The 26,994-nt window shown below is 51.1% G+C and overlaps 1 protein-coding gene across 3 annotated transcripts; it reads right to left on the reverse strand.

Moving 5' to 3' along the window:
• Positions 1-219: 219 nt before the first annotated feature.
• Positions 220-26,292, reverse strand: LOC308355975 (complement C3-like). Of its 3 annotated transcripts, none has more exons than XR_013968027.1 (41): positions 26,166-26,292; positions 25,829-26,036; positions 25,201-25,375; positions 24,939-25,009; positions 24,748-24,836; positions 24,586-24,668; positions 24,259-24,346; positions 23,426-23,528; positions 23,202-23,322; positions 22,821-22,936; positions 22,035-22,178; positions 21,747-21,953; positions 21,319-21,519; positions 20,856-21,017; positions 20,442-20,571; positions 19,477-19,554; positions 17,481-17,678; positions 17,203-17,314; positions 16,828-16,916; positions 16,584-16,723; positions 15,988-16,194; positions 15,228-15,279; positions 14,964-15,050; positions 14,591-14,794; positions 13,498-13,573; positions 12,878-13,046; positions 9,984-10,079; positions 9,660-9,813; positions 8,633-8,805; positions 8,310-8,468; positions 6,843-6,902; positions 5,847-5,937; positions 4,546-4,591; positions 3,403-3,490; positions 2,998-3,084; positions 2,672-2,777; positions 2,194-2,247; positions 1,739-1,825; positions 1,562-1,651; positions 1,317-1,452; positions 220-846 (listed from the first exon to the last, which is right to left on the reverse strand). XR_013968027.1 is itself a non-coding variant. In XM_080824537.1 (41 exons), the coding sequence occupies exons 1-41, from the start codon at positions 26,234-26,236 to the stop codon at positions 714-716; spliced, it is 4,848 nt and encodes a 1,615-aa protein (XP_080680663.1). In that variant the 5' UTR covers positions 26,237-26,292; the 3' UTR covers positions 220-713. The 3 variants fall into 3 exon arrangements, 2 of the variants coding, with proteins under 2 accessions (XP_080680663.1, XP_080680662.1); XM_080824537.1 differs by having other exon boundaries at positions 2,194-2,283; positions 15,988-16,065; XM_080824536.1 differs by having other exon boundaries at positions 2,194-2,283.
• Between the last annotated feature and the right edge of the window lie 702 nt (positions 26,293-26,994).

A 26,994-nucleotide genomic window follows, 5' to 3' on the forward strand; every position in this document is an offset into this window, starting at 1 on the left:
CATCCAGGACCAAGTGCAGGGTGGGCACCAAATTCATTCATAATTCATTCACTCATTCATTCATTCAACAATTATTTCCTGAGCATCTACTGTGTACCAGCCCCCTGCTGTGTGAACTGAGAACATTGCAGTGAACAAGACAGACATGGCCCCTGGTTTTAAAGAGCCGACATTGTAAAGGCAGGAGAAATGTCCATTTCACAACCAGACCGATAAATATCATATGCAATATATTTATAAGGGTTATTGAGAGAGTAAAGCGGGGTAAGGGGAGAGAGTGAAGGAAGGGGGTCTCCTTTAGATATGTTACTAAAGGAAGTATCTTTGAGGAAGCAACATTTAAACACTTCAATTCTGGAATATTATTCAGCCATGAGGACAAAGGAAGTCCAGATTAGGGAAGGGTTCAACCCATGCGTATATCTGGAGGAAGGATGTACTTGGTAGAGGGAACAGTGAGTGTGCAAAGGTCCTGAGGTAGGAATCAACTTGGGTGTTGGATGGACACAAAGGGGGCCAGTGTAACTGAAATGCAGTAGGAGGGAGAGGGAGGAGGCACATTCTTGCGATGTCAGGGCCCTTGATGAATGTTGGAGCAGGGACAAATGTACGGACTTTGGGTATGATACTCCATGCTCATCATTTGGAGTCAAAGCCAGTGCCCTGTGCCTGCTTGGAAACAACCTCTTGAGGGCAGTAGAGACCTCAGAGTCTCAGGTCTCACAGCCATGAGTGCTCATATATTCCGAAAATCTCTCTAGCTGGTCCCGCAATTCCTTCTTGTCCACATCCCCATCGGCCGGCCACTGCATGAGGAACGTCTTCTGGCCCAGGACGTAGATGTAACTGTGGGTGAGACATGGCAAGGAGGGTGAGGAGAGCCGGGGGACCTGGAAGCATGGAGCCCTCCCTGCCATGCTCCTCTGCCCTGATAGGCAGCCTCCCAGAGCCACAGCCTGTCCTGTCCACTCCACCAGGCCATTTTGGGTCCCCCAGCCTGTAGCCGGCAGGGCTGGGGATTAGAAAAGACTCACCTCCTCTGATTCTTTACCTCCCTCTGTTGGAAAACCGAATTTCTATCTACAACATCTACATGCGAATGGAGTCCCACTCACCCCCACCCCCAACCCCCAGCTGGAGTTGAGCAGTGCGTAGCCTACACCTCCCTTCAGGGCAGCCCTGAAAGCTGAGACTTATGCTGATAGGTGACAGGGGTTGATAGGAATTGTTGACACTAGGGACTGGACTGGGGTAGGGAAGGGCCCCCCCCCCCACCGCCCCGTCTGAGTCCTGGGACAGCAGGAGCCCCCACGCACGCGGATTTGACTTTCCACAGGTCCAGTGCGTGGCCCATGATGAGGTATGTCTCCTGTTCCTGCAGCCCCAGGGAGTTGTTGCAGGTGGCGTGAGAGATGAACTTCTGCTTGGTGAGGGACACGGCAGAGTCTGTACCTGGAGGAGAGGAGACCCAGCGTGTGAGCGTACACAGGTCTGGCCCTTTCACACATTGGGATCCCCAGGGTAGAACCCCGCACTGCCTCTTCTGCCCCCTCGGACGTACCCCTCTTGATGACGTCTTCGAGTTTCATGTCGTAATAGATGTACGGATTGGAGGCAGAGGACTGCACAGACTCCAGCCTGACCTTGTACACTGGGAAAGCGGGGGCAGGAGGGTGTCCTGTTGGCACGTGGCCTGCAGGCAGACCTCCTCCCCGCGCCGGCCACTTCCCACACTCACCGAAGTCCACGCCCGTCTCACAGGCTGCTGCCTGGAGCTCCTCCTGCCGCAGTCCGGCACTGTCCTTCCTCGGAGATGGGCATTGTTCTGGGGGGTCAGGAAGGCAGCTGCTCTGGCTGTGCTGAGGGAGGGGGCTTCCTCCCATCTCATCCCCATCTGGCCCCAGGCCAGCCACCTCTAGGTCTCCGAGTCAGCATACTCTCTCATTTCCTCCATGTCTCTTTTGGTCTCTTTCTCCCCTCCAAGTCTCTTTACGTCTCCCTCCATTGCTGGCTGTGCCTGGCTGTGCGTGTCAGTCTGTCTCTGGGTCTCCTTTTTGGTTTCTCTTGGTCTCTGTCTTCCCGTCTCACTGTCTCTCTCTGTCTAAACTCAGCCTAGATGACAGCCGGGAGGCGATGAAGGGCTCCTGGATCCCCCGCATGGCAACCCCGGTCTCTCGGTCCCCATGACCTCACCTTCCGCACATCTGCAGACATCTTTGTGACAGATCTTCCTCAGGGAAGAGTGCTCTGCGGGCAGGTTGTAGAGGGAGCTGCACCTCCGGGCTGAGAGAGGGGCCAGTGCCTGGGGTGGGCTTGGGCCAGCGTCCCTGTGGGCTGGGGCACCCCTGGCTCCGCCCCCGAAGGCCCCTCCCCCTTGAAGACTCGGTTCTTCTTGCCGCAGGCCGCGCCCAGTCACGTCTCCCTCCCACCCCCTTCCAGACTCCCCACAACTTCGACCTGCCGGGAAGGCCACGCCCCTTATCACCACACCCGTGTGGGTCCCTTTCAGCACCATTCTACCCTTCTTCCCCACGTCCCCTTGCCCAGGCTCCTCCCAGCCACGCCTCAATCCTCCTTCCTGGCCCCGCCCCTCATCTCTCCCTCCTGGCCCAGTGCTTCACAGTCCCCTCTCTGGATACCCTTCCAGCCCCCAACCCCTACCCATGCTTACAAGGCTCGTAGTAGTCATATATGGTGACCTGGGCGGCCTGCAGGAACTCCACCTGCAGCATTCGGTGGACCCGGAAGCCCAGCACGGTGTCTTCCGTATGGGAGAGCTGGGAAGAGGGAATCCTGTCTGAGCTGACCAGGGCCACTGGCCCCAGGGCACTGACCACAGGGCCTTGGCTATAACACTGACAACGTGGCCTTGTAGCCTGGGGGGCTGACCTCAGACCCTGTGGGTCTCTGGCAACACTGTCCAAGGTGCTGACTGTGGATTCTCTGCCCACCGGGCTGCCCATACGCCTCTGGAGGAGGACAGCCAGCCTTCCTTACCTTATCCAGGTAGAGGACAACGGTGTTGTCAGTGGAATTCATCTTGATCTCATAGTGGAAGGCATACATCTCCATAGTACTCGTAAGCTGGGACAGACGGTGAGGATTGTAGGTTGTCAGAGACCCCCCCAACTGAGGTCCCCAGCTCTAGGAGCTCTGGTCAGTGCGAAGTAACTCTCAAGCTCCCAGCCTTTGCCCCATCAACACCAGTGTCGGGGAAACTGAGGCACAATCAGGGCAAGAATTTGTCTAAGGTCACGGAGGGAGGCAATCGGGTGTGATCATGGCTATGGACCATGGGACATTAATCTGGGGGCCCTGATCTCCATGCTCACAGGGGGAATGTGGGATGTTGCTAGGGCATCCCCACCCTGCTCAGGAGTAGGCAGGTGGGACCTACATTACCTGTTTGAGGTCATTCTCATTGGGGTAGAAGCCGGTGAGTAGGGAGACTTCTATGATGCTCATTGTGGCCTTTCGATTTCCCAGGAACCTGGGGATTTCACAGCTCCATTATCTCTTCCCATTCTCCTCTTGCCTCTCCCTCAATGCTCCTACTGCCATCATCTATCTCATGCCTGGATGAATGCAGTCAGCAGCCTCCTCCTGGATCTCCCCGTTACTCTTCTGCCCCCAGCAAGCTTACAGATTTAGCAAGCAGGAATCTGATGGGTTGCTTTCTTGCTTAACGACCTTTACCAGGCGCCTTGTCTCACCCTTCTGCTTTGCCTCCTCTCAGCCCAGCCTTCATGTGATTGCTTCGAAGTGTCTCTTTCCTGCACTGGACCTTGGCACATGCTGTCCTCTCAGCCTGGAGTCCTCACTCCTCTTTCTGCCCTGAAACATCCTTGCATCTTTGCAATTTCCACTGATCCATCACTCCCTCTGGGAAGCCTTCTCCTGCCCATGCACCAGGTCGTTCTCTAATTTGCTCTCCTATGGTTCCTTGGATCTCTCCTTTGCCATATTTAGTCACAGTTGTCATTTTACATCGATTCTGGGTGATTATTTTGTTATTGTCTGTCTCCCCTGATAGGCTGTGAGCTCCACCAGGCAGAGGGGAGCTTCCTGGCTCACAGCTGTGCCCTCGGTTCTTAGAACGGAGCCTGGCATTCAGTAGATGCTCAACACATGTTTTTATCTGGGGCAGACCTGGGTGAAGACATCTGGGAGACAGGGCAGAACTGGGGTGAGCGGTGGGATGTCTTGAGAAGATGAGGGCAGAGAGAGCTGTGGGCTTGGAATCAGTCCTGGGCATCTGGGACATGGAGCATGTTTGCCGTGATGGAGCCCACCAGGACATGGCAGGTTGAGGGACAGGACTGGGGAGCAGGATGGCAGACAAGCATGGGAAGGCAGGGAAAGAGGCGGTGGGGGGGGATAGGCAGGGGAGGGCAGGATGGGTGGTAGAATGAAGGGACAAGCTCGGAGAAGGGAGCTTGGCTGGTTCCCACCCTCCATTCAAGACATAAGGAGAGCTGGTAAGGAGTCTGGATACCAGGAAGTGAGGACTTTCTCCTGCCCAGCCCAAGATCCGGGTGCCCTAACCTTGTCTCCATCCGGAGCTGGAAGGTCTCTTCCCCCTTTTTATTATCTGCAGAGAGAAGGCAGGAGTTTAGAGGCTGGGTAACACAGCTTCCTGTGTTCAGTTCCTGGCTCTGCTGTGTGACTTTGGGCAAGTTCCTTAAACTCTCTATGTTTTAGTTACCTAATCGGTAAATGGGGAGCATAATATTCCCAACCCAGCAGAGTTGTAGGTTTAATTGAGTTAATACAATAAAGCACTTAATGCAGTGCCTTATTGGTACTTTATAACTGTCAATTACTCTTACTACCATTACTACTACTACTACTACTACTATTACTACTACTACTACTACTACTACTACTACTACTACTACTACTATTTAGAAATGCAATCCAAGCCAAAGCCTGCAAGTCTTGGGGCTGGTGAGGCTTATTCCCCTCATCCCTACAATGAGCTCCCAATGGCAGAGTCCTGTCTCTTCTTCCTTGGCACCCCAGACTAGGAACTCTAGAATCTCATTTTTTATAATCTCCACAGCCCCTTATCCCAGTTCAGCCCTCATCATCTCCCGAAAGACCAGTGCAGTCACCTCCTCCCTGGTCTCCCAGCTTCTGCCCTTGCCTTCTACAGTCTGTGCAAACCTGTGCTAGGTCATACCCCTCCTCTGCTTAGAGCCCTCTATAGCTCCCGCTTCACTCTGAGCAAAACCCAAAGTTCTCACTATGACCCACGAATCCCTGCACCGTCTGCCCCCATTGTCTCTCCAACTCTTTTTCCTAAAACCCTACCCCTTGCTCCTCTCTGGCCACAATGGCTTCTTCAAACCAGGTAAGCTCATTCTTGCCTCCAGACCTTTGCACCTGCTGTTCTGCTTGCCTGGAATGCTATTCCCTTAGATCCTTCCTGGCTCATTCTCTCACTTCTTTCATGTCTGAGCTCAAATGCCACCTCCTCAGACAGCTTCCCCTGGACTTCCTCCAAGTGCGTATCACCTTTTCTGCTTTATTTTTTATGGTACTTATCATCACCTACTAGTGTGCTATATATTTATTTTTTATAATGCAGATTGTTATAAATAAATAGCAGTAGGAGTATAATTTATTTATTGTTATATTATTTTTTGTCTCCCCCTACTAGAATGTGGGGTATTTTTTCTTGCTCATGCCTGTGTTCCGGGGTCCAGAAACAGGGCAAGACACATCGTCTGCTCAATAAATACTTGTTGAAGAGTTGAATAAGGCAATACTTATTATGCTTACTGAATGAAACCTAAAATAAAGTAATAAAAAAGAAGGTCTGGGATCCTTGGGTCTAGGCTCACCTTTCAAGGTATTATGGAGAGTCACATTCAGTTGGTACAGGTTGCAGGTGCCCTCCTCGGACTCTGGGGACCTGTGGTACATGGTCAGGATCTGCCAGGGAAGGAAAGGTGTCAAGAGACCATTTCTACCTACTCCCTTCCTGCTCACTCCAGTCCTTGCCTATCCAGGTTCTGTCCCTGTGGATAATTCACAGCAAAGTCTGCGTGCCCCCAAATTCCTGGGTGCAGTGACCAGAACATTCTTTAGAGTCTAGACCACCTCCTTGCAGGAGGACATTCTGTAGTAATTGAAGGAGACTCTCCCTGTGCTCTCTATATGGTAGCCACTGGCCAGATGTCGCTATTGAGCACTTGAAACGTGGCTAGCACAACTGAGGACCTGAATTTTTACTTTCACTTAATTCAAATTTAACAGAGGCTCGTGGGGAGTATAACATGCCCAAAGTCACACAACAAAGGCAGAGATTCAACTGTGACTCCATTGCCAGAAATATGAAAACAGGTTGCTCAAATTCAGTGAACAAGAGCTCTGTTCTCCTGGGCCACAGGCTATGGAGCCAGAAGATATAGCAGAGGGGGAAGGGTGGAGTCATCCTCTGGGCATTGGAGGGCATGCTGGAGAGAGAATCTTCCTTTGAGGGGGGAGGGGAAGAAACATCCCTTCAGGGACTCAGCATGGAAGGGGCAGACAGGTCCAAAGACCCCTGGCCTCTACCTCTCCTGACTCTTGACTTATAACAAGCGAAGACTTTTCTGAGTCTCTATTTCCCAACCTGTTAAATGGAGTCCATATTTTAACCAACTTTTTAGGGGCAGGTTTTGAGGTGTCCTTAACTTGGTTCCTAGTAAATAGTAGTGCCCTACATGGTAGCTAAAAGTATTGCTGATTTCAATCTTGTCTTGCAATAAACTGCCTCTATTCCCACCAACAAGGGGGATGGTGGTAGTACATGAGGTCCTCCAGCTAAGGACCTCGTGGTGGGACACCAGACCTACCGAGATTGTGCCTCTCCCACTGCCACTGGCTTTGATCTCTAGGTCATCCTGGGCAGAGAACTGGAAGGAAGCAAGAAGAGGATTTGAGCACACAAGAAGCAGCAAAACATGGCTCAAATGCAATGGGTTTAGGGAGGAAAACATGCATGGGCAATGAGGCCTCAGTGATTTCCCTAACTTGGGGTCTAGTGACTCACTGCTCCCCTCACTCCACATAGATGATTTTACCTTTTCTTTTTGATAGAGCATTTGTGGTGTCTACACTGTCACAGATCAACTACTACTGCCAACTCAGGCTGTGTTCTAATGTACATCTGTACAATCCATCCACTTTACAGTGTCTGCAGAGTTTCTTGTGCATGGAGCCACCACGAGATTCTTCTCCCTGGCATCTATGCATCTACTCTTGTTTCCATCATAATTATTCCTTTACCAACTAGAGAAAAATTTTACAAATTCACATCCATTCCCATCACCTCTGCTTAAGCCGCATTGCTATTCTTGGGATGCTTCTGCCTCAGGGCCTTTGCACCTGCTATTTCCTCTGCTTAGATACCCACAAGCCTCACTTCTTCCTTTTCTTAAGGTCTTTGCTCAAATGTTACCATCTTGGAGAGAACTTCCCTGCCCCTCCTTTCTAAAATTGCAACTCCTTAATGTTCCCATCCCCCCTTTCTGCTTAATTTTTAGCTATAGCCCTTGCCACCATGTAACACACTACATATTCTACTTCCTCACATCTCTTTATTGTCTGTCTCACCCATTAAAACATAAAATTCTACAGGGAAAGGGATTTTAAAAATGTCTTATTCATGGCTATATTCCCAGGACCTACAATAGTGCCTGGCATACAGTGAGTGCTCAGTAAAGATGGATCAAAGGATTGGAGGTAAATATCATTTCCTCCATGGAGTAAGATAGTGATTACCTTCTTCCTCACACCCGGGGTATTTCCCCCTTTACACATTTCTTTTCCATATGTCCAGAAAGCTTAAAATAGTTTTTGTCTTAGTTTCTTTCTACACTGTAAGTTTCCCGTGAGCAGAGGCTTCATAATGCATCCCCATTGCCCAGGAAAGTGACTGACACACAACAGGTGCTCAATAAATGGTGGAATAGGGGTGCCTAGGTGGCTCAGTGGGTTAAGCCTCTGCCTTCAGCTTGGGTCATGGTCCCAGGGTCCTGGGATCGAGCCCCGCATTGGGTTCTCTGCTCAGCTGTGGGCCTGCTTCCTCCCTCCCCCTCTGCCTGCCTCTCTGCCTACTTGTCATCTCTCTCTCTCTCTGTCAAAGAAATAAATAAAATCTTAAAAAAAAAGAAATGGTGGAATAAATGAGTCAATACATTGACAGTATAGACACTGGTTGTGAGAAATCTTAGAGAGGGACACTGGCAGGGACATGACTCTTGGCCTCACCCCCAGTGCCACCTCTGCATGACCTTCCTGTCAGCCCCTCTGTGCCCTACCTTTGCTGACCGCAGATGGTAGGCGTTGCTCTGATCGATGATCCACTCAAAGTCCACGGCTTTCTTGGGGACGCTTATCTGGACCCGGAGATCCTGGCCACCATCGAAAGGGACAGCTTCGCGGAAGAGGGTGAGGGCCTCAAGGGCCACCACAGTGGTCTAGGTGTTGGGGGTGGGGCCTCACATCAGCACCACTGACAGCGCCCCCGTACCGTGCCCCGTGGCAAATCAGCACCACGGGAAGCTCCTTCCGGTGGGCTGGCCTTGTCAGCACCTCGGCTAGCGTCCCTTCCCCAACCCCCTCTTTCCGAGGCCCGGGTCACCTGGGTGGACTTGAAGCCTCCGCCTAGCTCCCTCTTCTCCAGTAGCCACTTGGCAATGGCGTGCGTCTCATTGTGCCGACCCAACACCACCTTCTGCATCAGCGCATAGGCCGTGGCCTCAACGGTGTACAGGGAGTTCCTGTCCAGTTTGTTCTGGGGCCAGTGGGTTTTATCTAGGAGATGGATGACCACTTTGTCTTCCCAAACTGGGCCCATTCACCAAAACCTGTCCTCTCCTTGTGTCATCTGGCCACAATTTTCTCATCCACTGTTTTACTGAGCACTTACTTTATATGAAACTCTTTGAGGAGGCATATGGACATTCTATTTTTGGAAGAGATATCTCCTAGATGTCTAGGAGACAGGGACTCTAACTATTTAGAGATGGGGAAATTAAGGTTCAAGGTCGTCCAAGTCCCACCATTTCCACTGCAAGTGAGTTTTCCTAACTCCATTCCTCTTGACTTGGAGGAGGATGGGATAAGGATCCTTGGGCAGGCCAAGGGAGGCAGACCCTCTCAGTTAACCAAATTTTATGAACTTTTTTCCATCTTTGACCATGTCAAGCACTTTCCCAACTAAGGGCATTTGCTCATGCCATTCTCCTAGCTTGGAATGTCCTTGGCCTGTCACACAGGTGGGCCTTCTTATCTTTTACTCCAGCTACGGAGTTAGTTCCCTTTTCGGAGAGGCCTTGGCAGTTCTCCAATCCATACTCCTCTTCCCTCTCTATCTCTCCCACCCATCTTATATGTTATCATCTCTGTGCTTATCTCAGTCTGTAGCTGATCTGTTCATCTTTTGGCTGCTTCCCCCAGGGTAGTAGGACCTCCGAGAGCAAGGACCACATCAGTGTTGTCCACCTTGATTTCTCAGAGTCTGAACTCAAGAGTTGGCACACCATAGATGCCCAATAAATGCAAAGTGATGAATCACACATTGCTGAATTTTAAATCACACAATTCCCCTCCCCTGCCCCTATGGCTGTGGTTCACACACAGCTGGTTAAGAAGTGGCCCACACTCACCACGGCTGGCGAAACTGTCCAGGCGGTCATTGGCTCGGGGGCTATTGGTGAGGGCCAGAGCATAGGAGACTATGGCTATGGCAAAGGTTGTATTAATTTTGGGAAGGCGTTCCTCCAGGAAGCTACGGGCTCGTTCCATGCTGGCAGGCAAATTCTAGAAAGTTAGAGAGAGCAAACTAGAAGGGGGGGCGATTAGAGGGAAGGGATCTAGGAGTTGGAAGAGAGGGATGCATGGGGAGGAACATGAGGATGGGGGAACTTCCTTTGGGCAGAGGATCTAGAGGGCTGGGCTCTGAAGAGCCTGCACTCCTCTTTGGGTCTTACCGGTATCTCCTGGTGGCACAAGTCCTTCCCCTCATCCAGGGCAATCAGAACAAGAGCTGTGAGGGATATGTCTGCTTCAGAACCTCGGTAGCCGCCCTGTGGAGGCAGGATCACACCCATGATCCCCCTAGTGTCTTAGAAAGACTTTCCCCAACCTCTCCTGTGTAACCTTGAAAAGCTCCCCTGTGTGACCTTGAAAAGCTCCCAGGTGCTCAGCTCTGGGCTGGAGGATGCCAAAAGCAGGATGGGGGGAGAGAGAAGGAGGAGGAGCCAGCTCATGTGTAGGGTCTGCATTACCAACCAAAGCCAACAGCCATGGAAGGTGATGTGTTAAACTCTACACTATCTCAAAGCCTTCTTTCAGCAGCTCCACTTCCAGATGAGGGAAGTCATGGACAGAGAGGTGGTCTTCCCATTGGTTGAATAATGCCCCCCCCCCAAAAAAAATTCATGTCCACTCAGAACCTCTGATCTTACTTGGAAATAGGGTCTTTGAAGATGTAATTCGTTAAATTAATAGGAGGTCATACTGATTAGAGTGGGCCCTACCTGGTGACTCGTGTCTTAAAAGGAGGCCATGGGAAGATTCAGAGAAGGAAGTGGGGCAAATGGGGATGAGGACAGAGGTTGGAGTGGTGCAGCTAGAAGTTCAGGAATGCTAAGGCCTGCCCAGAGGCCATCCAGTCAGAAGAGACAAGGAAAGATTCCCCGCTAGAGCCTTTAGAAGGAGCATGGCCCTGCTGACAACTTTGATCTGGGACTTCTAGCTTCCAGAACTATGACAAAGTAAATACATTTCTCTTGTTTTGAGCCATCCTGTTTGTGGTACTCTTTACAAGAGCTCCAAAGAATTAATTCGCACCCCACGGTGGCCAATGAAGCCTGTGAACTCTTGAATCAGGTTGTGTCCCTCCTCGGTTCAGAACCCTCCATGGCTCCCATCTCACTCAGAGGAAAAGCTCAAGCCGTCCCTGCAGCCCCAAAGGCCCTGCACCCTCTGTCCCACCCCCTCCCTCAGCTCTCCTCCTCCTCCTGTCCTCCAGGGTTGCTCACTCTGTCCCAGCCTCCTCGCTGTTCCTCAAACATAGTGGACACTTCCGGTCTCAGGGCCTTTGCACATGGTGTTTCTTCCGCTCGGAACACTCTTTCCCTGATTATCCACATGACTTGTTCCCTCGCCTCCTCAGGTCTCTAACAAACATCATCTCTTCATGAAGCCTTCCAAAATGACACCCCATTGCCTTGGTTCCCCTTTTCCTGCATCTTTCCCCATGTCACTTCTGCCATGCACGCCACACCATTTAGGTTTCTCTCACGCCCATTTCCTGTCCTTCACAAAAACATCCACCCCACGTGAGAAGGGATTTTTGCCTATTTTGTTTGCCCCAGGTTCTCGGTGCTTAAAGCAGTGCCTGGCACATTGTAGGTGCCTGATAAGTGTTTGTCGGTAGGAAGAAACTCCTCTCTGTGAGCCTGTGAACCCTGTTTGTAACCCCTCTCTGTGCCACCTTCCTGTACAGCATCTGGCTCCTGCCAGCAGGACTCCCAACCCCCTAACTCCTCCCTTCATCTGGGGTTGCAATCTGTCTTTTCTGGGTTTATGCACTCAACCAGAGTTTTATTCAGCAAACACTTGCCAGCTATGATGAATCAGGCCTGCTTCCCCCAACTGGAAGGACTCACAGTGCAGGGAAAGCAAACCTTGAGCAGACTATTTCAAATCCTCACCAAGGTCCCCAAGGCCCTGCAGGTTTTAGGGCCTGGCATCTCTCTTCCCTCTCAGGCCTCGGGACAGGTTACCTGCTTTCCCATCTTTGGGCTCTGGTCCCTTCCTTTTCCTCAGACCTGCCAAAGCCTCAGCACTTTTGCATGTACTGATCCCTTTGCCTGGAGTTCTCTTTTCCATTCTTCCTCTACTGTGTCTATCCCTTCTCTCCAGGTTGCTCCTTTGTTGTCTCTTTGCCGGTTCCCTGACCAGGCATGGCCCCTATTAAATACTTTCTCCTGTTATTTCTTTCCCATGGAACTCAGCACAGTTGTGATTGAAACAATCATTCATTATAATTACTTGGCTAACTTCCATCTTCCTCCCACACCCCAGCTTGTGAGTACTACAAGGCAGGGGCTGTAAGTGTCTTGTTTACTGCTATGTCTCCCCTCTGTCTAGTACAAGGCCTGGTACAGAGCAGTTGCTGGATAGATGTCTGTTGAATGAGTAAATGACACCCCTACTGTGGTACGTACAATAATAGAGACAAACACAGGGCTGGCATTCAGGGGAGACCCCTGGAGGAGGTGGGTTTGAGCTAAATCTAAAGAGAAAACACAATCTGGCCAGCCAAAGAAAAGCAAAAGGAATGGGGCTTGGCTATTCCGTGCAGAGAGAGCAGCTTAAGCAAAGACAGTGAATTGGAGGGATCCGTGATCAAGGAGTAGTGAGGGGTAAGGCTTGGGGGAGATACAGAAGAGAGGGATATAATAGAGAGATACTGTCATAGACAACTTTGAGCCATGGAAGGTGTTTGAACAAGGGAGAGACATCCCAGACTGTTTGAAAGCTATTTCTGGAGGCTGATGTGCAGGAATATTTGGTAGGGATGGCTGTGTTGGCCGGGGGTTTGAGAAGACTCAGCTCAGAGGGAAGAGAACCAGGACTGGAGCCTGCTCGAAGTGGCAGTGAGAGAGGGATGGGGTCCCAGATGTGCCCAGCCTCTCTGACATTGTAACAGAGCTCAGAGAGGTCCAGAGCAGGGAGATGTGATGCCGGATGCCGGGCCCTGGGCTTTTTCCTGTTCTCGTTTTACCTGCAAACAGGTCAGGGGGCTGAGGTTCCCCCTAACAGTGCACAGAGCCCTGAGTTTGAATAGCCCAGGAACAGGGAGGCCAGTGGGCACCTGCATCGATGCCATGATCACGGGGCCATTCTCCAAGAAGTGCCCGTCCTCTGCCTGCCTCTTGGTGATGATCCAGTTGGCAGTGGCACAGAGAGACCGCAGATCAAGCGTGCTGGTTGTCATGATAGAGTAGGCCAGGGCAAAGACCCGGAACACGTAGCTCGTGAGCCTGTCGGCGGGTGGGGGGGGGTAGATGGGATGGGTGATGACTGGGAATGGCAGCCAAGGGGATTCAAGGACAGGGGCATCTACACTAAGGGGAGTCCACACCTGCTGCTCCAGACTGTTCCAGACTGACCGTTCATTTGCTGCTCTCCATGTCGGCCAGCATGGACGCTAACCCCTCTCTCTGACATTCAGACACCAACTCTCTATTCAGGTGCTCTCAACAGTAACCCCTAGGTAACCCTAAACACTATCATCCCCACAGTTACCCCTGAATCATAAACTCCGGGGTAATCCTTCATGTAAAACCCAAGTAGCAATACTTCCGGCCCAAAGGCTGTCTGCCCCGAGCCCCTGCTGCATGGGTGCCCCTGGGGTCATCAAGCCCCAGGCTGTCCCTTGGGCTTCATTCAGGGTGGTGGCGGTGGCAGGCCTGCCAACATCCTCATCCTCACCAGGTGCTTCCCGGGTGTCCATTGCTGATGTGGTAGGTGCCGTGTGCACTCCGGTGGGTCAGCATGTGGGTGTAACCTGGGGAGATGGGTGGAGGAAGGTTTTCGGGGAGATTTGGCATTGGGGTGTGGCCGTAAAGGGGAGTCAGTCATCAGGTATGGACATGGGGGGCAAGATGTGGGTGTGGCTTGGGGGCGCCTCCTATCGAGGCATAACCATAGGAGGGGACTTGTCTAGGTCAAGGGGGCCCAGGTGTGACCGTGGGAGCCAGTGTCCAGGGTCATCTGGGAGTAACCTGGGCAATCGAAGGGTATGACTAGGAATTTCTGCTCAGACGGATTATGGAAGATGGAACCCAGGAAAGGGGGTACTCTGGGGGCCACTAGCTGGCAGTTTCCTTGGGGGTTGTTTCTTGGTTGTAAATTAGGGGTGTCACAGTGTCTGTGTGGCTTAGGGGAAGCTACTCCTAGGGATACCTCTCAGGTGTGTCCTGAGTGTTGCTACTAAAGTATGACCTGAAAGTTGCCTGGGAGATTACTGTTTGGGAGTAACTTTGGGGGTGATAGTGTCAAGGTGTTACCTGAGGGTTATGGCTGAGAGCACCTGGAGGGAGAGATGGTGTCTGAGTGCAACTGGGAAGAAGGGTCAGTGCCCTGATGAACCTGAGGGTCTCTGTCTGGGTATAACCAGGACTGTGCATCTCTGGTTGTTACCTGGGAGGTGTGGATATAACCTGGAAAGGTGTAATGGGGAGACCACCACCCGGGATTATTCTGGAGCTGTCTGCTTGGGGGTTCTGTAGGGGTATAACCCAAGGCATGTCCCTGACTGGGTGTAACCTAGGACAGTGTCTGGATATAATAGAACTTGGGGGCTCCTGCTTTGGGGGTAAACCAGGGTGTTTGTTGTCAGGCTGTAGCCTGTGAGAGGGGTCCAGATGAAGGGGTACCAGTGGGACTTGATACCAGTTTGCGTCCTGGGAGATGAGTTGGATTATGAATGCTGTTGTTGGGGAGAGTCCCGTGGGGTCCACACCCAACCCTGGGGGTACCCCAGTTACCCTTCCAGAGAGTCCCAGGAGGAAACCCCTCTCACCTCTGACAATGTTCTGTATCACCTGCTCCCTGAGCTCCACTCCAACCTTGCCCCACTGGCCAGCAGCGTCTAAATAGCGGGTCAGGATGACCGCAGGTACCAATTTGCTCAGTGTCTGCTCAGGGCAACCAGTTGGCACCCTCAGCAGCTGCCATTTTTCTCCAGGTGTCAGTGTGCCCAGGATTGTCTCGCCAAGGATGTCCCCTATCAGATGAACAGAATCATCTCAGGAATGGCCTAAGCCACCATGGCTCTCGGACCACCCCCCATGGACACCCCAGCCCCTCCTCCCCCTGTGTCTGGGCAGGCGTGGGAGGAGCCAGCTCCCCAGTCTCTGATCACTCCCCCCAGGAGTCATCTCTGTCCCAAGCACCTTGGACACTGACAAATACTTCTGCCTCTGTATTGGGCACCATGTTGAAAAAGTTCTGTCTTGGCACCACTTCCATCTGGGTTTGACCTAGGTTAAGCCGACACAACCTTCTGTGACAAGCAGATTCTGGGGTTGGGGAAGTCAGGGTGTGCAGACCCCAGAGGAGCTCGTACTGCCCACCTGGCTGGACCCCCTCATTTCAGCTCCTCCCTCCCTCCTGATGTGGCCCTAGAATCCCACATGATCCCTGCAGACCCCACAAACCTTGGGGGTTCAGGAGGATGCTATGGGATATTTGCTGTATCTGCCCTTCTGCCTGTGAGAGGCAATGATGAAGCAAGTTAAAAACAACCGCAGTAATAGTAATGATGACAATCACAATGACAGTAGGAGGAGGCATTGGTTAGCTGTAAAGAGCACAGACTCTGGATCCCAAATATCTGGGTTCAAATCCCAACCCTTCTATGTCCTAGCTGTGTGATCTTGGGCAAATTACTTAACCTCTCTGTGCCTCAGTTTTCACATCCATTAAAGGTTCCTACTTCACATGGTTGTTCTGATGGCTCAAAGAGTTACTATTCTTACAGCGTTTATATCATAAGTGCTGAACATGTGTTTGTTAAGTAAATAAGTTAAGTAAATAAGAGAAGTAAATAAAGTATTATTGATGGGTTGTGCACAACCAGATATGAGATATAATTTTCACAGCTCTCTGATTATTATTCACGGCTGTGGGTGTGATGATTATCACACCTTGCAAATAAGGAAACAAAGGCTCAGAAAAGTTAAGTAAATTGTCCAATGTCACACAACAGAGACAAGGGTTGAACCCACTGTGACAACAAAGTCCCATAGTGGAGGCTCTGTGATTGAACTTTCAAATCCATTCTCTTGCCCCTCACTCCCATCTGAGAGCTCTATTTGTTGATCCTGGGCATACCTGTCGGTCCTGTGATCACAGCTGGGGATCCCCGGGGAAGCCCCACTGTCTGCACCAGTAACAAGAGGTGGGGGCCCCCATTACCTTGACCAGAAGTGTCTTCCTTATGTGGTCCGCAACCTCACTTGTCCTGATCCTGACCTCCACATCCACTTTGCCTATCTCAAGTGGGAGAAACACAAAGGGCACCGTCTTGGAGGAGGTGGGGGGTACGATCACGACCCGGCGGGATGGGGCTCCTGGCTTTGACGCACTGCACAGTGGCTCCTTGTAGGGGAACTCCACGTGGACCTGGGGCAGGGTGGGCAATTAGGGGTCCTGATGCATGGGGTCGTCTAGGACCCTAGTCACAATTACCTCCCTCTCCTCACCCTGAAAATCCCAAGTAGGTGACAGCACAGTATAGTGGCTGAGAGCAAAGGCCTGTCTGCCACTTATGGGCTGTGTGACCTCAGGAAAGCCCCTTCACCTCTTTGTGCCTCAGTTTCCTCACATGTACACCAAAAGCAATGACAGCAGCCATCTGCTGGGATTATTGTGCGTTTTAAATGAGAAAAATCCTAGGAGCTTTTCCAAATGGCAACCACTTCGCTGACCCCTTTGAATAATGGACACTCTCCAACCCCTTTATAAAACACACTGATGGATAGTTTGAGAGGAAGGGAGGGCTCTGTCTTCACCTTGACCTGCTCCGTTCTGAAATTGTACAGCATGGCTTGGATCTGGACCTGCTCATTCCTGATCACGGAGGAGGGCAACTTGAGATCCACAAAGAGCAATTTCCTAACTGTCAGCTCAAAGGGGTCCGAGATGCAGAGACCTAGAGCCCGGGGGTATGTGGGCATTGAGTAGAGGCCCGCTGTCCCGGGGCTGGGCAGGACCACCATTCTCCCATCTTCTCAGCCCTGGGCTTGTGGGGGTCACCTTTTCCAGGCTTGAGGCTGACAGCCACTAACTGCCACGTGGTGATGGAATCTGGCACGTTCACAGAAAAGCTGTGGTGGGAGATGCCTCTGGAAGTGGTGGGGGAAGGGGGGGCATAAGTGAGTTTGTGGTCAGAGCCTCTGCACTGGGGAGTCACTGTCCAGGAGTCAGTGGGTCACCCTATCAGAGACATCATCACTAGAGGGTCATCCTTTGGGGGGAACCACTGGGATTTATATCCCCCTCCAGGGAGGTTATAGTGACTATACTGAGCTCAGTGTCACCATTGGGGGCACCGGCTATGACTGACATCCACTGATGCCTGGAAGGGCCAGGGACCAGATGCTGCCAGGGACGAGGGGGCTGTGGTCCTACCTTGAGGTACTTTTCGGCAGTTCAAACTTTGTCCAGAGCCAACTCTCAGGGAACAAGGTTCGGATAGGCTGGTCCTCCAGGAAGATGTCACCTAAGTCCTCGTCTTCATCCGCTGCGGGGAGAGGATGTGGGGCGGCGTCTCCTAAGCATCTCTTCTGTGGTTCTTCCGCCCTGTCCCCTCGTGGCCCACATCTCCCCATGACTTGTCCCACAGGACTTCATGCCCCGCAGGCAAGCCCCAACCCCCACACCCCCACCTCCCACCACGGCCTCCTCACATGTCCCCAAAAGCAGCTGCTCCTCCCGGGCTTCCTGACTCAGGGCCTCAGACAGACGGCAACAGCTCAGGAAAGCAGCAACACAGGTTGGCCCGTGGCGGACATGCCGTTTCCTCTCTTCACATGACAGCCCCATGGGGCTCTCCTGGAGCCCAGCCTCACAGCACTTTCGCTCCAGCTCTGTCTCGAACTTGTTCACTGTGGGCCAGAGGTAGAGGGACAGAGGAGGGGCTGAGAGGAACTAGAGGAAACTTGGCCTCCTCTACCTCAATGCCACGGATACCTGGTCTCTATTTACCCATGACTCTGGCAGATGCTGGTCCCAGCACTTTGCCTGTAACTTCCTCCCGAAGCTTCACATTGAACCCATATGCTGGGTTCTGAAGAGGAAGCTAAGCAACAGAGAGGCTAATTTATTGGCCCACGGTCACACAGCTCCCAAGTGGCAGAGCCGGGACTAGAATCCATGCTGCTCCTGCTTCTCATTTCCCCCTCCTCCTCCTGTCCCTTCTTGACAGGGATTGGTAATGCCATGTTTGCACATTAGAGATGCCATTTCAACTTCTATTTTTTTTTTTTTAGATTTTATTTATTAAGGAGAGAGAGAGAGCACACAAGCAGGTGGAGGGGCAGAGGGAGGGGGAGAAGCAAACTCCCCACTGAGCAGGGAGCCCAATGCGGGGCTCCATCCCAGGACCTTGGGATCATGACCTGAGCTGAAGGCAGAGGCTTAACCCACTGAGCCACCCAGGCACCCCAACATTTCAACTTCTGATTTCCATCATGTGTTTTTTTTTTAAAAATCAAAACACAAGCCATGTTATAAAGCATGATGTCAAGTTGAATGCTTCTAAATTAGGAAACTGAAGGAATACACTTAAAGGTAAAAATATTCAGGGGACCTGGATGGCTCAGTTGGTCAAGGGTCTGACTCCTAGTGTCAGCTCAGCTCATGATCTCAGGGTCGTGAGACTGAGCCCTGCATGGGGCTCCGCACTCAGCATAAAGTTTTTTCCTTTTTCTCTCCCTCTGTTCTTCCCTCTGCTCACGCTTGCTCTCTCCTTAAAATAATGAATGAATGAATGAATGAATGAATGAATAAATAAATAATATATAGCAGTTAAAAAATCTATTGTTTACTATTAGCATAATTATAGTTAAATTTTATAACACATCATTATCCTAAATAAAACAAGAGCTTATATTACAAACTCTTCCCAGGGGGTTAGCACAATTTAATACCAAAATTAGGGTCAAGGTTTTACCTCAATTTCTACTAGGTTTCACTTACTTTCTCTTTATTTAGATTCACAAAGTCATGAGCATGGCTCAAGGAGACGGAAAAATCTAGTATTTGCAGAACCCATGCTTCCAACACCACTCAGTGCTGCCTCCCATCTTCCCTTTACTCCAGACTCAGAGCATCTTATTCTGGTCCACACCCTGGCCTTGGGGATGGCAGGTTTGTTATTATCCACGGGCACCCAGCACCCATCTCTCCTTTTGTCTACGTTCGCTTTTGTATCACAGAGCCTAGATATCTAGAAGCTGCATTTCCCAGACTCCCTTGCTGCTAGGGTTCTAGATGAGATAAGAGTCTGCCACCAAGACACTCTTGTATAGGATCTGGAGGGTGGAAGAGGTGGAGGCCATTTTCCCTGGCAGTGGTAGCTGAAGGGTGAACCCCAGTCTATGTGTGTTTTTGTAATGGGCACATTTCTGCACTTCATTACTTACCCACCAGCATCGCAAGAGATATGGGTAGCAGTTTCCTGAGATGTCACATGTTACAAAGCTGCAGTGAGGTGATCTTGAGTCCCAGCAAGCAGCCACTCCTACAGACCATCTAATGATTTTGAAAGCACCAAACTCCCATCATTAAATCCCTCCCTTTCTGCTTGGAGTACCTAGAGCGGTTTCAGTTTTTCTCTTCTAAGCTCTGATGAATACAGTAGGTTAGGAAGCCAGGACGGAGATGTCCAGCTTTAGCTCTGACCTGCATTCCTCTTGGTCTCCAGCCTCTTCAGGGAGCGGCGGCGGCGGCTGGCAGGGGGACTCTGAGGGCACTGCCAGTCTGAGGGTCAGAAGAATGAGGGGGTCACTGTCATCAAGATCATTATCAACATCCCTGATATTTATTGGGTGCTGACAGAATGCCCAGTGCTTTCTAAGCATCATTTCATTTAATCCTGTAACCTCCTCATATTCATGATTCACCACTTAAAAGCTGTGCAATCTTCAGCAAGTCACTTAACCTCTCTGGGCATTAATTTCTCCAGCCATGTAAATTGGCATAATCATAGTTCTATCAATGAGATCATTCATATAAAAGTACTTAGCACAGTGTCCAGCTTGTAGTAGATAGAAACTGTTATTGATATCATTATTTATAGCTGAAAGAAGACACTCCTAGTTGTCTCTAGTATTCACTCTCCCCTTTCATCCATGGGGACTAAACCTCCCTCTTTTGCATATCACTCTAGAATGAAGACTACATTTCCCAGCCTCCCTTGCACCTAGGCAGGGCTGCATGACTGAGTTCCAGCAAGTAAGATTTGGGAAAGTATCTCCCCTTCCCACTTCTCTTCATACTCTTGCCTGGCAGGAGGTCCTGAAGAGGTGCCATCTTGTAGCAGAGTAACAAGCTAGGAGCATGAGCTCCAGAATGACCTTAGAACTGTTACTGAGTGAGGAATAAACTTCTACCTTGTTTAAGCTACTGTTAGTTTGTATCTCTGATACCCATGGCCAAACCTATATCTTAACTAAGACATAGGGAGTCACTTCTATTATTATCCCCATTTTACGGACAGAGAAATTGAGCCTCAGAGAGGAAATGTAACTGACTCATGATAAGTAGGATGCTCCTAGATTTTAGCCTGTCTGACACCAAAACTCATGTTCTTAACCACTAGACAGCACAGCCTGCCCACCCTGCCCCTGGCATGTTTCTTCCTGTACCTGAGCTTGTCAGGGTGTGCATCCCTGTGCTCATCTTCAGGTCCAAGCCAGCATCCTTGAATACAGCAAGTCCATCTTTCCCACTGCCCGATGTACAGCCAATGTCATGTTCCTCCACCACATCCCAGACCTGGGGGTTTAAGATAGGAACCTAGCTTTGGAGCCTGTGTGACCTTTTCAGGGAAGGAGCAATGGTGCACTGAAATTGCTGGCTTAAATAATAATTCTCACACCACCTCCCATTTATTGAGCTCTTATCACCTTCCAATCTCTAGCTGTGCACTAGCTCCTTGAATCCTTGAATCCTTGAATCCTTGCAACCATCAATGTTGCCCACTTTACAGCTGAAGAAGCTGAAGCCCCAATTTTAGAACCTCTAGGCAACCTCCTGGCCCAAAGCCCGTGTATTCTCACCTTCTTCTGTGTGAGCTTGTGTTTACTGTTCAAGACATAAACAGCCTTGTCCACGGCCACCAACCCCACTGTGGCCTCTTCATCACCTGTCACCTTCAATTCCACATTGCTATTGGGTTTCCAAATCTGGAAGGGTCTTTCTTTCTTTAAACCAACATTCAGCTGACCCAGAAAAAAGAGAGATGTCAGTAAAAGGCCCTCATATGCTACCAAGGGATTTCCCCAAGTCCACTTTCAAGTTTACGCTCCTTATGAGTCTGATGAAGCATGCAGGAACTTCACCAGGCCAATCACAACTCCACACATTTGCTTGCATAGGCTCCATGCCCTAGGCTGAGCTTTTAAGGGCACATCTCCTCTTCCTCTCCCCGTCCCTAGACTTGGAGCCCTTCAACTTGGACAGACTTTTCTGCCCATCCAAGCTTTATGATGGTAATGTACAACTTCAGGGAATTTGGCTCACCGTCCCCATGCATCTGTCATTCACATCAACCCATACGGAGTCGGCCACCAGTTCAGGATCCCGACCTGTTCCCCTGGGCAGTAAATAAAAGGCCAGGATGCGGAAGGAGGGCAGCATATCTGAAGTAACATCAATAGTGGCTACTGTGTAGTCACTTTTTAACTGATGTTTGACATCCACAATCCGGCCCTTACTCAGAACCTTGGAGATAAGAGAAGACAAGAATGAGAAGGGTAGGGTCAACCTTTTCCAGAGACCATCTCAGCTCAAAGGGAGACTCACAGTTCTTTTGCTTCAGCTCCTTAGTCTGAGGCCACCCCAAATGGTTCCCACCCTCACACCACTGTTCACAGTTTCTCCAAACCAGCTAGCCAGGGATGTTCCAGGGAAATCATTCCTTGGCTTAAGTTTTAGTCCTAGCCACTCACCAGAATGGTGAAGTGAGTGATCTGTTTCTTGGTTTCAGGATTCCGATGTTCTGTGACAAGGCTCAGGTAGATGCTGCTGCCTACCTCTGCGACTGTATTCACGTCAATGTGCAACAAGTTTCCTGACCCACCCTGAGTCGAGTAAGGCCAAGCCGTCATATTGGCTGAAGCCTGCTCTTCTGACTGGAGAGGTTCATCAGTTTCTACCTGGGGAGAGTGATGGGCAAGTAAACTTCCAGCTCTTCTAGCCCACACAGCTCCACCATCCCTGCCCCATTAGGTTGGTACCAGGATATGGAGCTTCTCCTGATTATTTGCATTTGTGTTGATGGTTAAAGTGGTCTCTCCACTGGCTGAGGTTCGGTCTCGTTTGTCTTGGCATCGGACAAGGACTCTAGAGGCTGGGGACCCATCAGGATTTGAGACAAAGACCTGAGGTGGAATAGGGGTGAGATGAAAGACAGGCCTGGTGGTAGCCTGGTATGAGAAGTGGGTACTGGGAATCTGATCTGGACAGGACTGCCTTGTATAGGTGTACAAGTTGTGCACTGAACAACACTGGGGGAACCATTCATATTAGAGTTTTGCAGTGTGCAATCATATATGGTGGCCCTGGGGGTTGGTGTGCTGGGGTAATGGGGCTGGAGGGGATTAGAATGGAGAGATGAGGAGGACTTGGAGAAGTCTTTAGTAGGACTGGCACCAAAGGATGTCTCTGGTTTTCCTGATGTCCATCAGACTTCTCAAAGTCACCCCAAATGAATGTATGTAAAACTAGCATTCTTGCTGTGCAAATGTAGCCTAAAGATAACTCCCTATGCACCACCTTCTAGCCTGACTGTGACCACTAAGCCCCCCACAGAGAAATTATGGAGACATCACAGTTCTTCGGAGCAACTTGGGTTGAGATTTGAGAGAGACTTGGGATTGGTCTGAGAGGTATGATGGATTCAGTTCTCAAACAGATGTATTGTGGGGGACAGGTGAGTCCAGTGTGGTTTTTGTCTCCTGAGAGGTAGTCTGTTAGGGGAAGTGAGCTCCAAGTCTCTGGGTGGAATGAAGTCAGACTCTGACCTTAACGTGGAAGGGCAACCCAGGCTTGAAATACTGGGGTGTCCTGATGAACTTGATGTTGTATGGGCTCCGGACAATCTTCACCCCTGGGGTCTCAGCCTGAACCATCTCACCCCCTGGAGAGACAGGGGACTGTGAGGCCTGTGGAGGAGGTGAAGTTTCTTGGGAGAGTGACAGAGCTGCTGGTATGGGAGGCCTGTCTTGGTGAGGACATGGAAAGATAGTAACACAATCTCAGCTCCTTCTAGCCTTTCTGGCATTTTTGCATTTCTCTGATGAGGAAACAGACTGGGAGGTGGCCCATGGTCACATGGGTGGAATGTCTAGTTTAGGTAAGGACACTGTCCTGACTTCAGCCAGGAGATTGGGTAAAGGTGGCACCTGAAGAGAACACGGTGACATCGACAAAGATTGAGGCCCCAATGAAGTCCTCTTCTGGGCCTTGGAATGTGGACATCAGCATGTTCTTCTGGAGGGAGACGTGACCCAAGCCTTCAGAAATCTGCTCTCAGGGTGAGAGAGAGAAGAGGAGATGGTTTCTTGGGGAGGAGAAGAGAGTTGGTGGAGGGGGAAGTTAGGTGGGGGAGAGGTCAGGACTCAGTTACCTCCACTTTCTGCAGGGAGCTCTGGATGGTCATCCGACGGGAATGCAGCTTCACCCCGAAGATGGCCAGAGCCTGTCCATTCACTGGCTCTTTGAATACATACCTGGGGGTGGGTGGAGGGTTGTTCCACTGGGCTCTGAATCACCTACACAACCTCATGTGGTTGCAGAGATGTCCTGTATGACCTCATGAGGCTGCTTGGATGGTGGTAAAACTTTGGGAGGGGCAGAGGTGGCCCCTGGAAACTTAGATGGTTTCATTGCTCACCTACAGAACCCTGGGAAGTGATATATGTGCTTCATAAAGCTTTGTGTTGGGTTGCAGATGCGGCCTGAGCTACCTCACAAGATGGTGCAGGTAGCCCTTAAAACCTCATCAGGCAGACTAGGGGGCATGCATAGCAAGCTATAGGGTCTTCATAGTGTTAAGAAGTGGCAGAAATGGCCCTTACAACCTTAGGTAGACAAATGGTCTGTACAACCTCATAGTACTGTGGAGATGGTTTGAACAATTTCATAAGATGGCAAATGTTCCTGTGCAACCTTGTGGACCTTCAGAGATGGTCTGAGCTGTGAGACATGGCATGACTTTATTCGGTGGGCAAGATGTCCTATACAACCCCAGAGACCAGAAGGGATGGTCTGTACTACTTACATGTGGCAGACGTGGTCTGGACAACCTCACAAAACAATGTAGGTGTCCAAGAATACCTCATGGGTGGCAGTGAGTACCTCTACCATACCTTAAATACCATAGAAGTAACCTGCTCCTCTACCCATTCAGTTTCTTGGCATTCCTGGTCCTCTGGCCAGGCTGGGGACAAGGGGACTTACGAAGCCTCGATGTCCACGCCCAGAGCCTCATCGTTGAGGTGGAAGAAAGTCTTGTTTGGCTTCAGCTGGACCTCAAATGATGGGAGCACTGGGTGGAGTAAAGGCAGTGAACACCCTCCATATTTTGCTGTCCCCCTCCTTGTTCCCTCCCTGTTCACTATTTCCTCAGTGACTCTTGCAATCCCCAAGGATTGGAACACATGGTTCTGTTCACCAGCACCCAGCTTAGGCCCCAGCACACAGTAGGTGCACCATGATCCCTCTTTTCCACTTCCAACCCTGCGTCTTGCATATCCCACCTTGCCCCGCCCATCATACCCTACTCACCATAATCCCTGACTTCAAAGGCTGCCTTGAACTTCTGCTTGGGGGCACTTTGGTAACTGGCTTCGATGCTCCAGGTCCCAAAACTGAGACACAGAGAATTAGAAGAGATGGAGACTGAGGAAAGCCTCCAACCCTCCTTCCCCAGGGCTCCCAGCAGAGCACCTGACAATCTGTGGGAGTTTAAAGGATTTTGCGAAGAAACCATTCTTGGCTAGCAGATTCTGGCTGATCACAGTGATCCCCTCCGGGTTCTGTGGGGACAGGGGGTGTAGTTCATGCCCCAGGCCTTCAGCCCACGATAGAACCTCATGGGTCTACCCAATAGGATCCACCCTCCCATCAGGAGAGGCCACCTTGATGTCTAGAGTGAATATCCTTTGGGCAGGATCCATCTTGTGGTCCACAACAAACACCCGGTATTGAACTGGAGGGAGAGGGAAGACTCTGAGTTCTGGATAGAATCTGAAGAGGGAGGTAGTCGTTAGGATCTTGGGCATTAGGACATAGGGGTCTTTGGGCAGAGGGTGACCTTGGGAGGTGGAATATGACAGGCACTGGGGGAGGCGGGGAATGAGAGTCAGCGTCTGCCCTAGGCCAAGTGCCTGGGCGCTCTACCCAAGTGTTCAGGGGTGTAGAGAGGCTTGTCTGTCTGGATGAAGATGTAGCCAGCATGGGGAGCCACTGGGACTATCCTCTCCATGAATGAAGTGGTTGAGGTGGGTGCCCAGTTGGCCCGGATGATGACATGCTGCTGTCCTGGTTGTGGGGGGTATATCAGGCTCTCGGGAATCTGGGGAGAGAGGTCCACACGCTTCAGGCTCTGCTGAGGTCCCCATCCCTGGGAGCAAAACCCTGAGCCAGATCTTGGGAGAAACAACTGAATGGGGGCCCTCTGGCTCTGGGGCTGGGAGCAAGGTGGCCTTGAAGCTTGTTCCTCCACACGGGCATCCCGCCAAAGTGGGAATGCAATCCGGTCCACAGTCCGGTTCCCAAGCCACCAGCAGAGGGCGCCTCTGATTAATTCTCACAGAGATCTCTGACGGGCTAATCGCCGCCCTTCTTGGAGCCCGGATTCAGGGGACTTTGGATTTCTAACTGGACAGGACATAAGAGGAGCGGTAAGTATATCCAAACCCTGCCTCTGTTCTCCAGTGTTCCTCTCCCTCTGGAGTCTGCCCCTCTCCATCCTTGCCGCTGACCCAGAGCCTCCCTCTGCCGCCACCCATCCTGGCCTGTCACCTACCCTCACGGACGCCTGTTTCATAAAGTTGTTTGCTTCTGAGAGAAGGAGGTGGCTCTTAGCCACCACTGTCTTCTTCATGGGGAAGTCCCATACGGTGAGGTTCACCTCGAGGGTCCCTTTGAGGGACTGCTGAGAGTCTGAGTGAGCCTGTACATGGATGGTCTCAGGGCTGCCGACCCGCAGGGCTCGGGGGGTCACCAGGATGTACCTGTCAGTAGACAAACGCAGGAGCATGGGGCGGTGGGACTCAAGTGGGGGAAGCAGCCTCGGAAAGGCAGGCGCAGGCGCAGGGAATCACGCAGGCAGCGGCTGGGTGCCCTCCGTTTCCCACACTCACAGCGGCTCAGCATGGGCAAGAGGGGTCCCCAGGAGGAGCAGAATCAACCCCACAGGCCAGGGCACGTCCATGGCAGTAGGGGGTGATGTGCAGCCCCAGGCCACAGACACCTGTCCTCTTGTCTGCTCTGTTTGCTTTGGCCTCTTCTGGCTGAGTTAATATCTAAACAGGCGTGGGGAGGGAATCCCCGTAACTCCAATGGGGGAAGAGGGAGCTTCTCCTCCCTTCTCAGCCCATCCTCCACGGGAGGCCGGGGACAGCTGCACTAGGAAGTATCTCAGGTCCCCCCTTGGAGGCCAGAGTGGTGGTGGTGGGGTTGTCCTTTCCATGACCCATAGGGTCTTACCCGGAAGCCTTCCCCTCTACCAGCAAGAAGCCTAGGGTTGGGAGACTGGGCTCAGAGCTCGGTTTGGGATTGACCCAGAGGGGCAGGAAGAAACAAAATTGTTCCCACCTCTGCCTTTGTGAAATTGGTGAGTTTCTGGGGTAGCTGCTCAAACGGCAGCCCAGGGATTATATCTTCATTTCCCAATCACAGAGCATGAGCAGCCATGGCATCGAGCCATCCGGCCCCAGGACCCACCATAATGGAACCTTCTCAAAAAGGCACAGGTCAAATCCTCTTGCTGGGCTCCAGATCTTTCTGCATAATTACACTTGGTAAATTGTGACCATTGTTCATTGTTCCTAAATCACGTCAAGCTCTCTGGGCTCCTTTTCCAGAAGGCAAATTATACATATTAAACCAGGGACAAAAACACATCTTGCTTGAGGCATTCCTGGAAGAAGGCTTTCTCTGTCCTGAAATAATTTTCACTGCCTGTTTAAT

Source organism: Martes martes (assembly GCF_963455335.1).
Source record: "Martes martes genome assembly, chromosome: 1".
NCBI classification, from domain to species: domain Eukaryota; kingdom Metazoa; phylum Chordata; class Mammalia; order Carnivora; family Mustelidae; genus Martes; species Martes martes.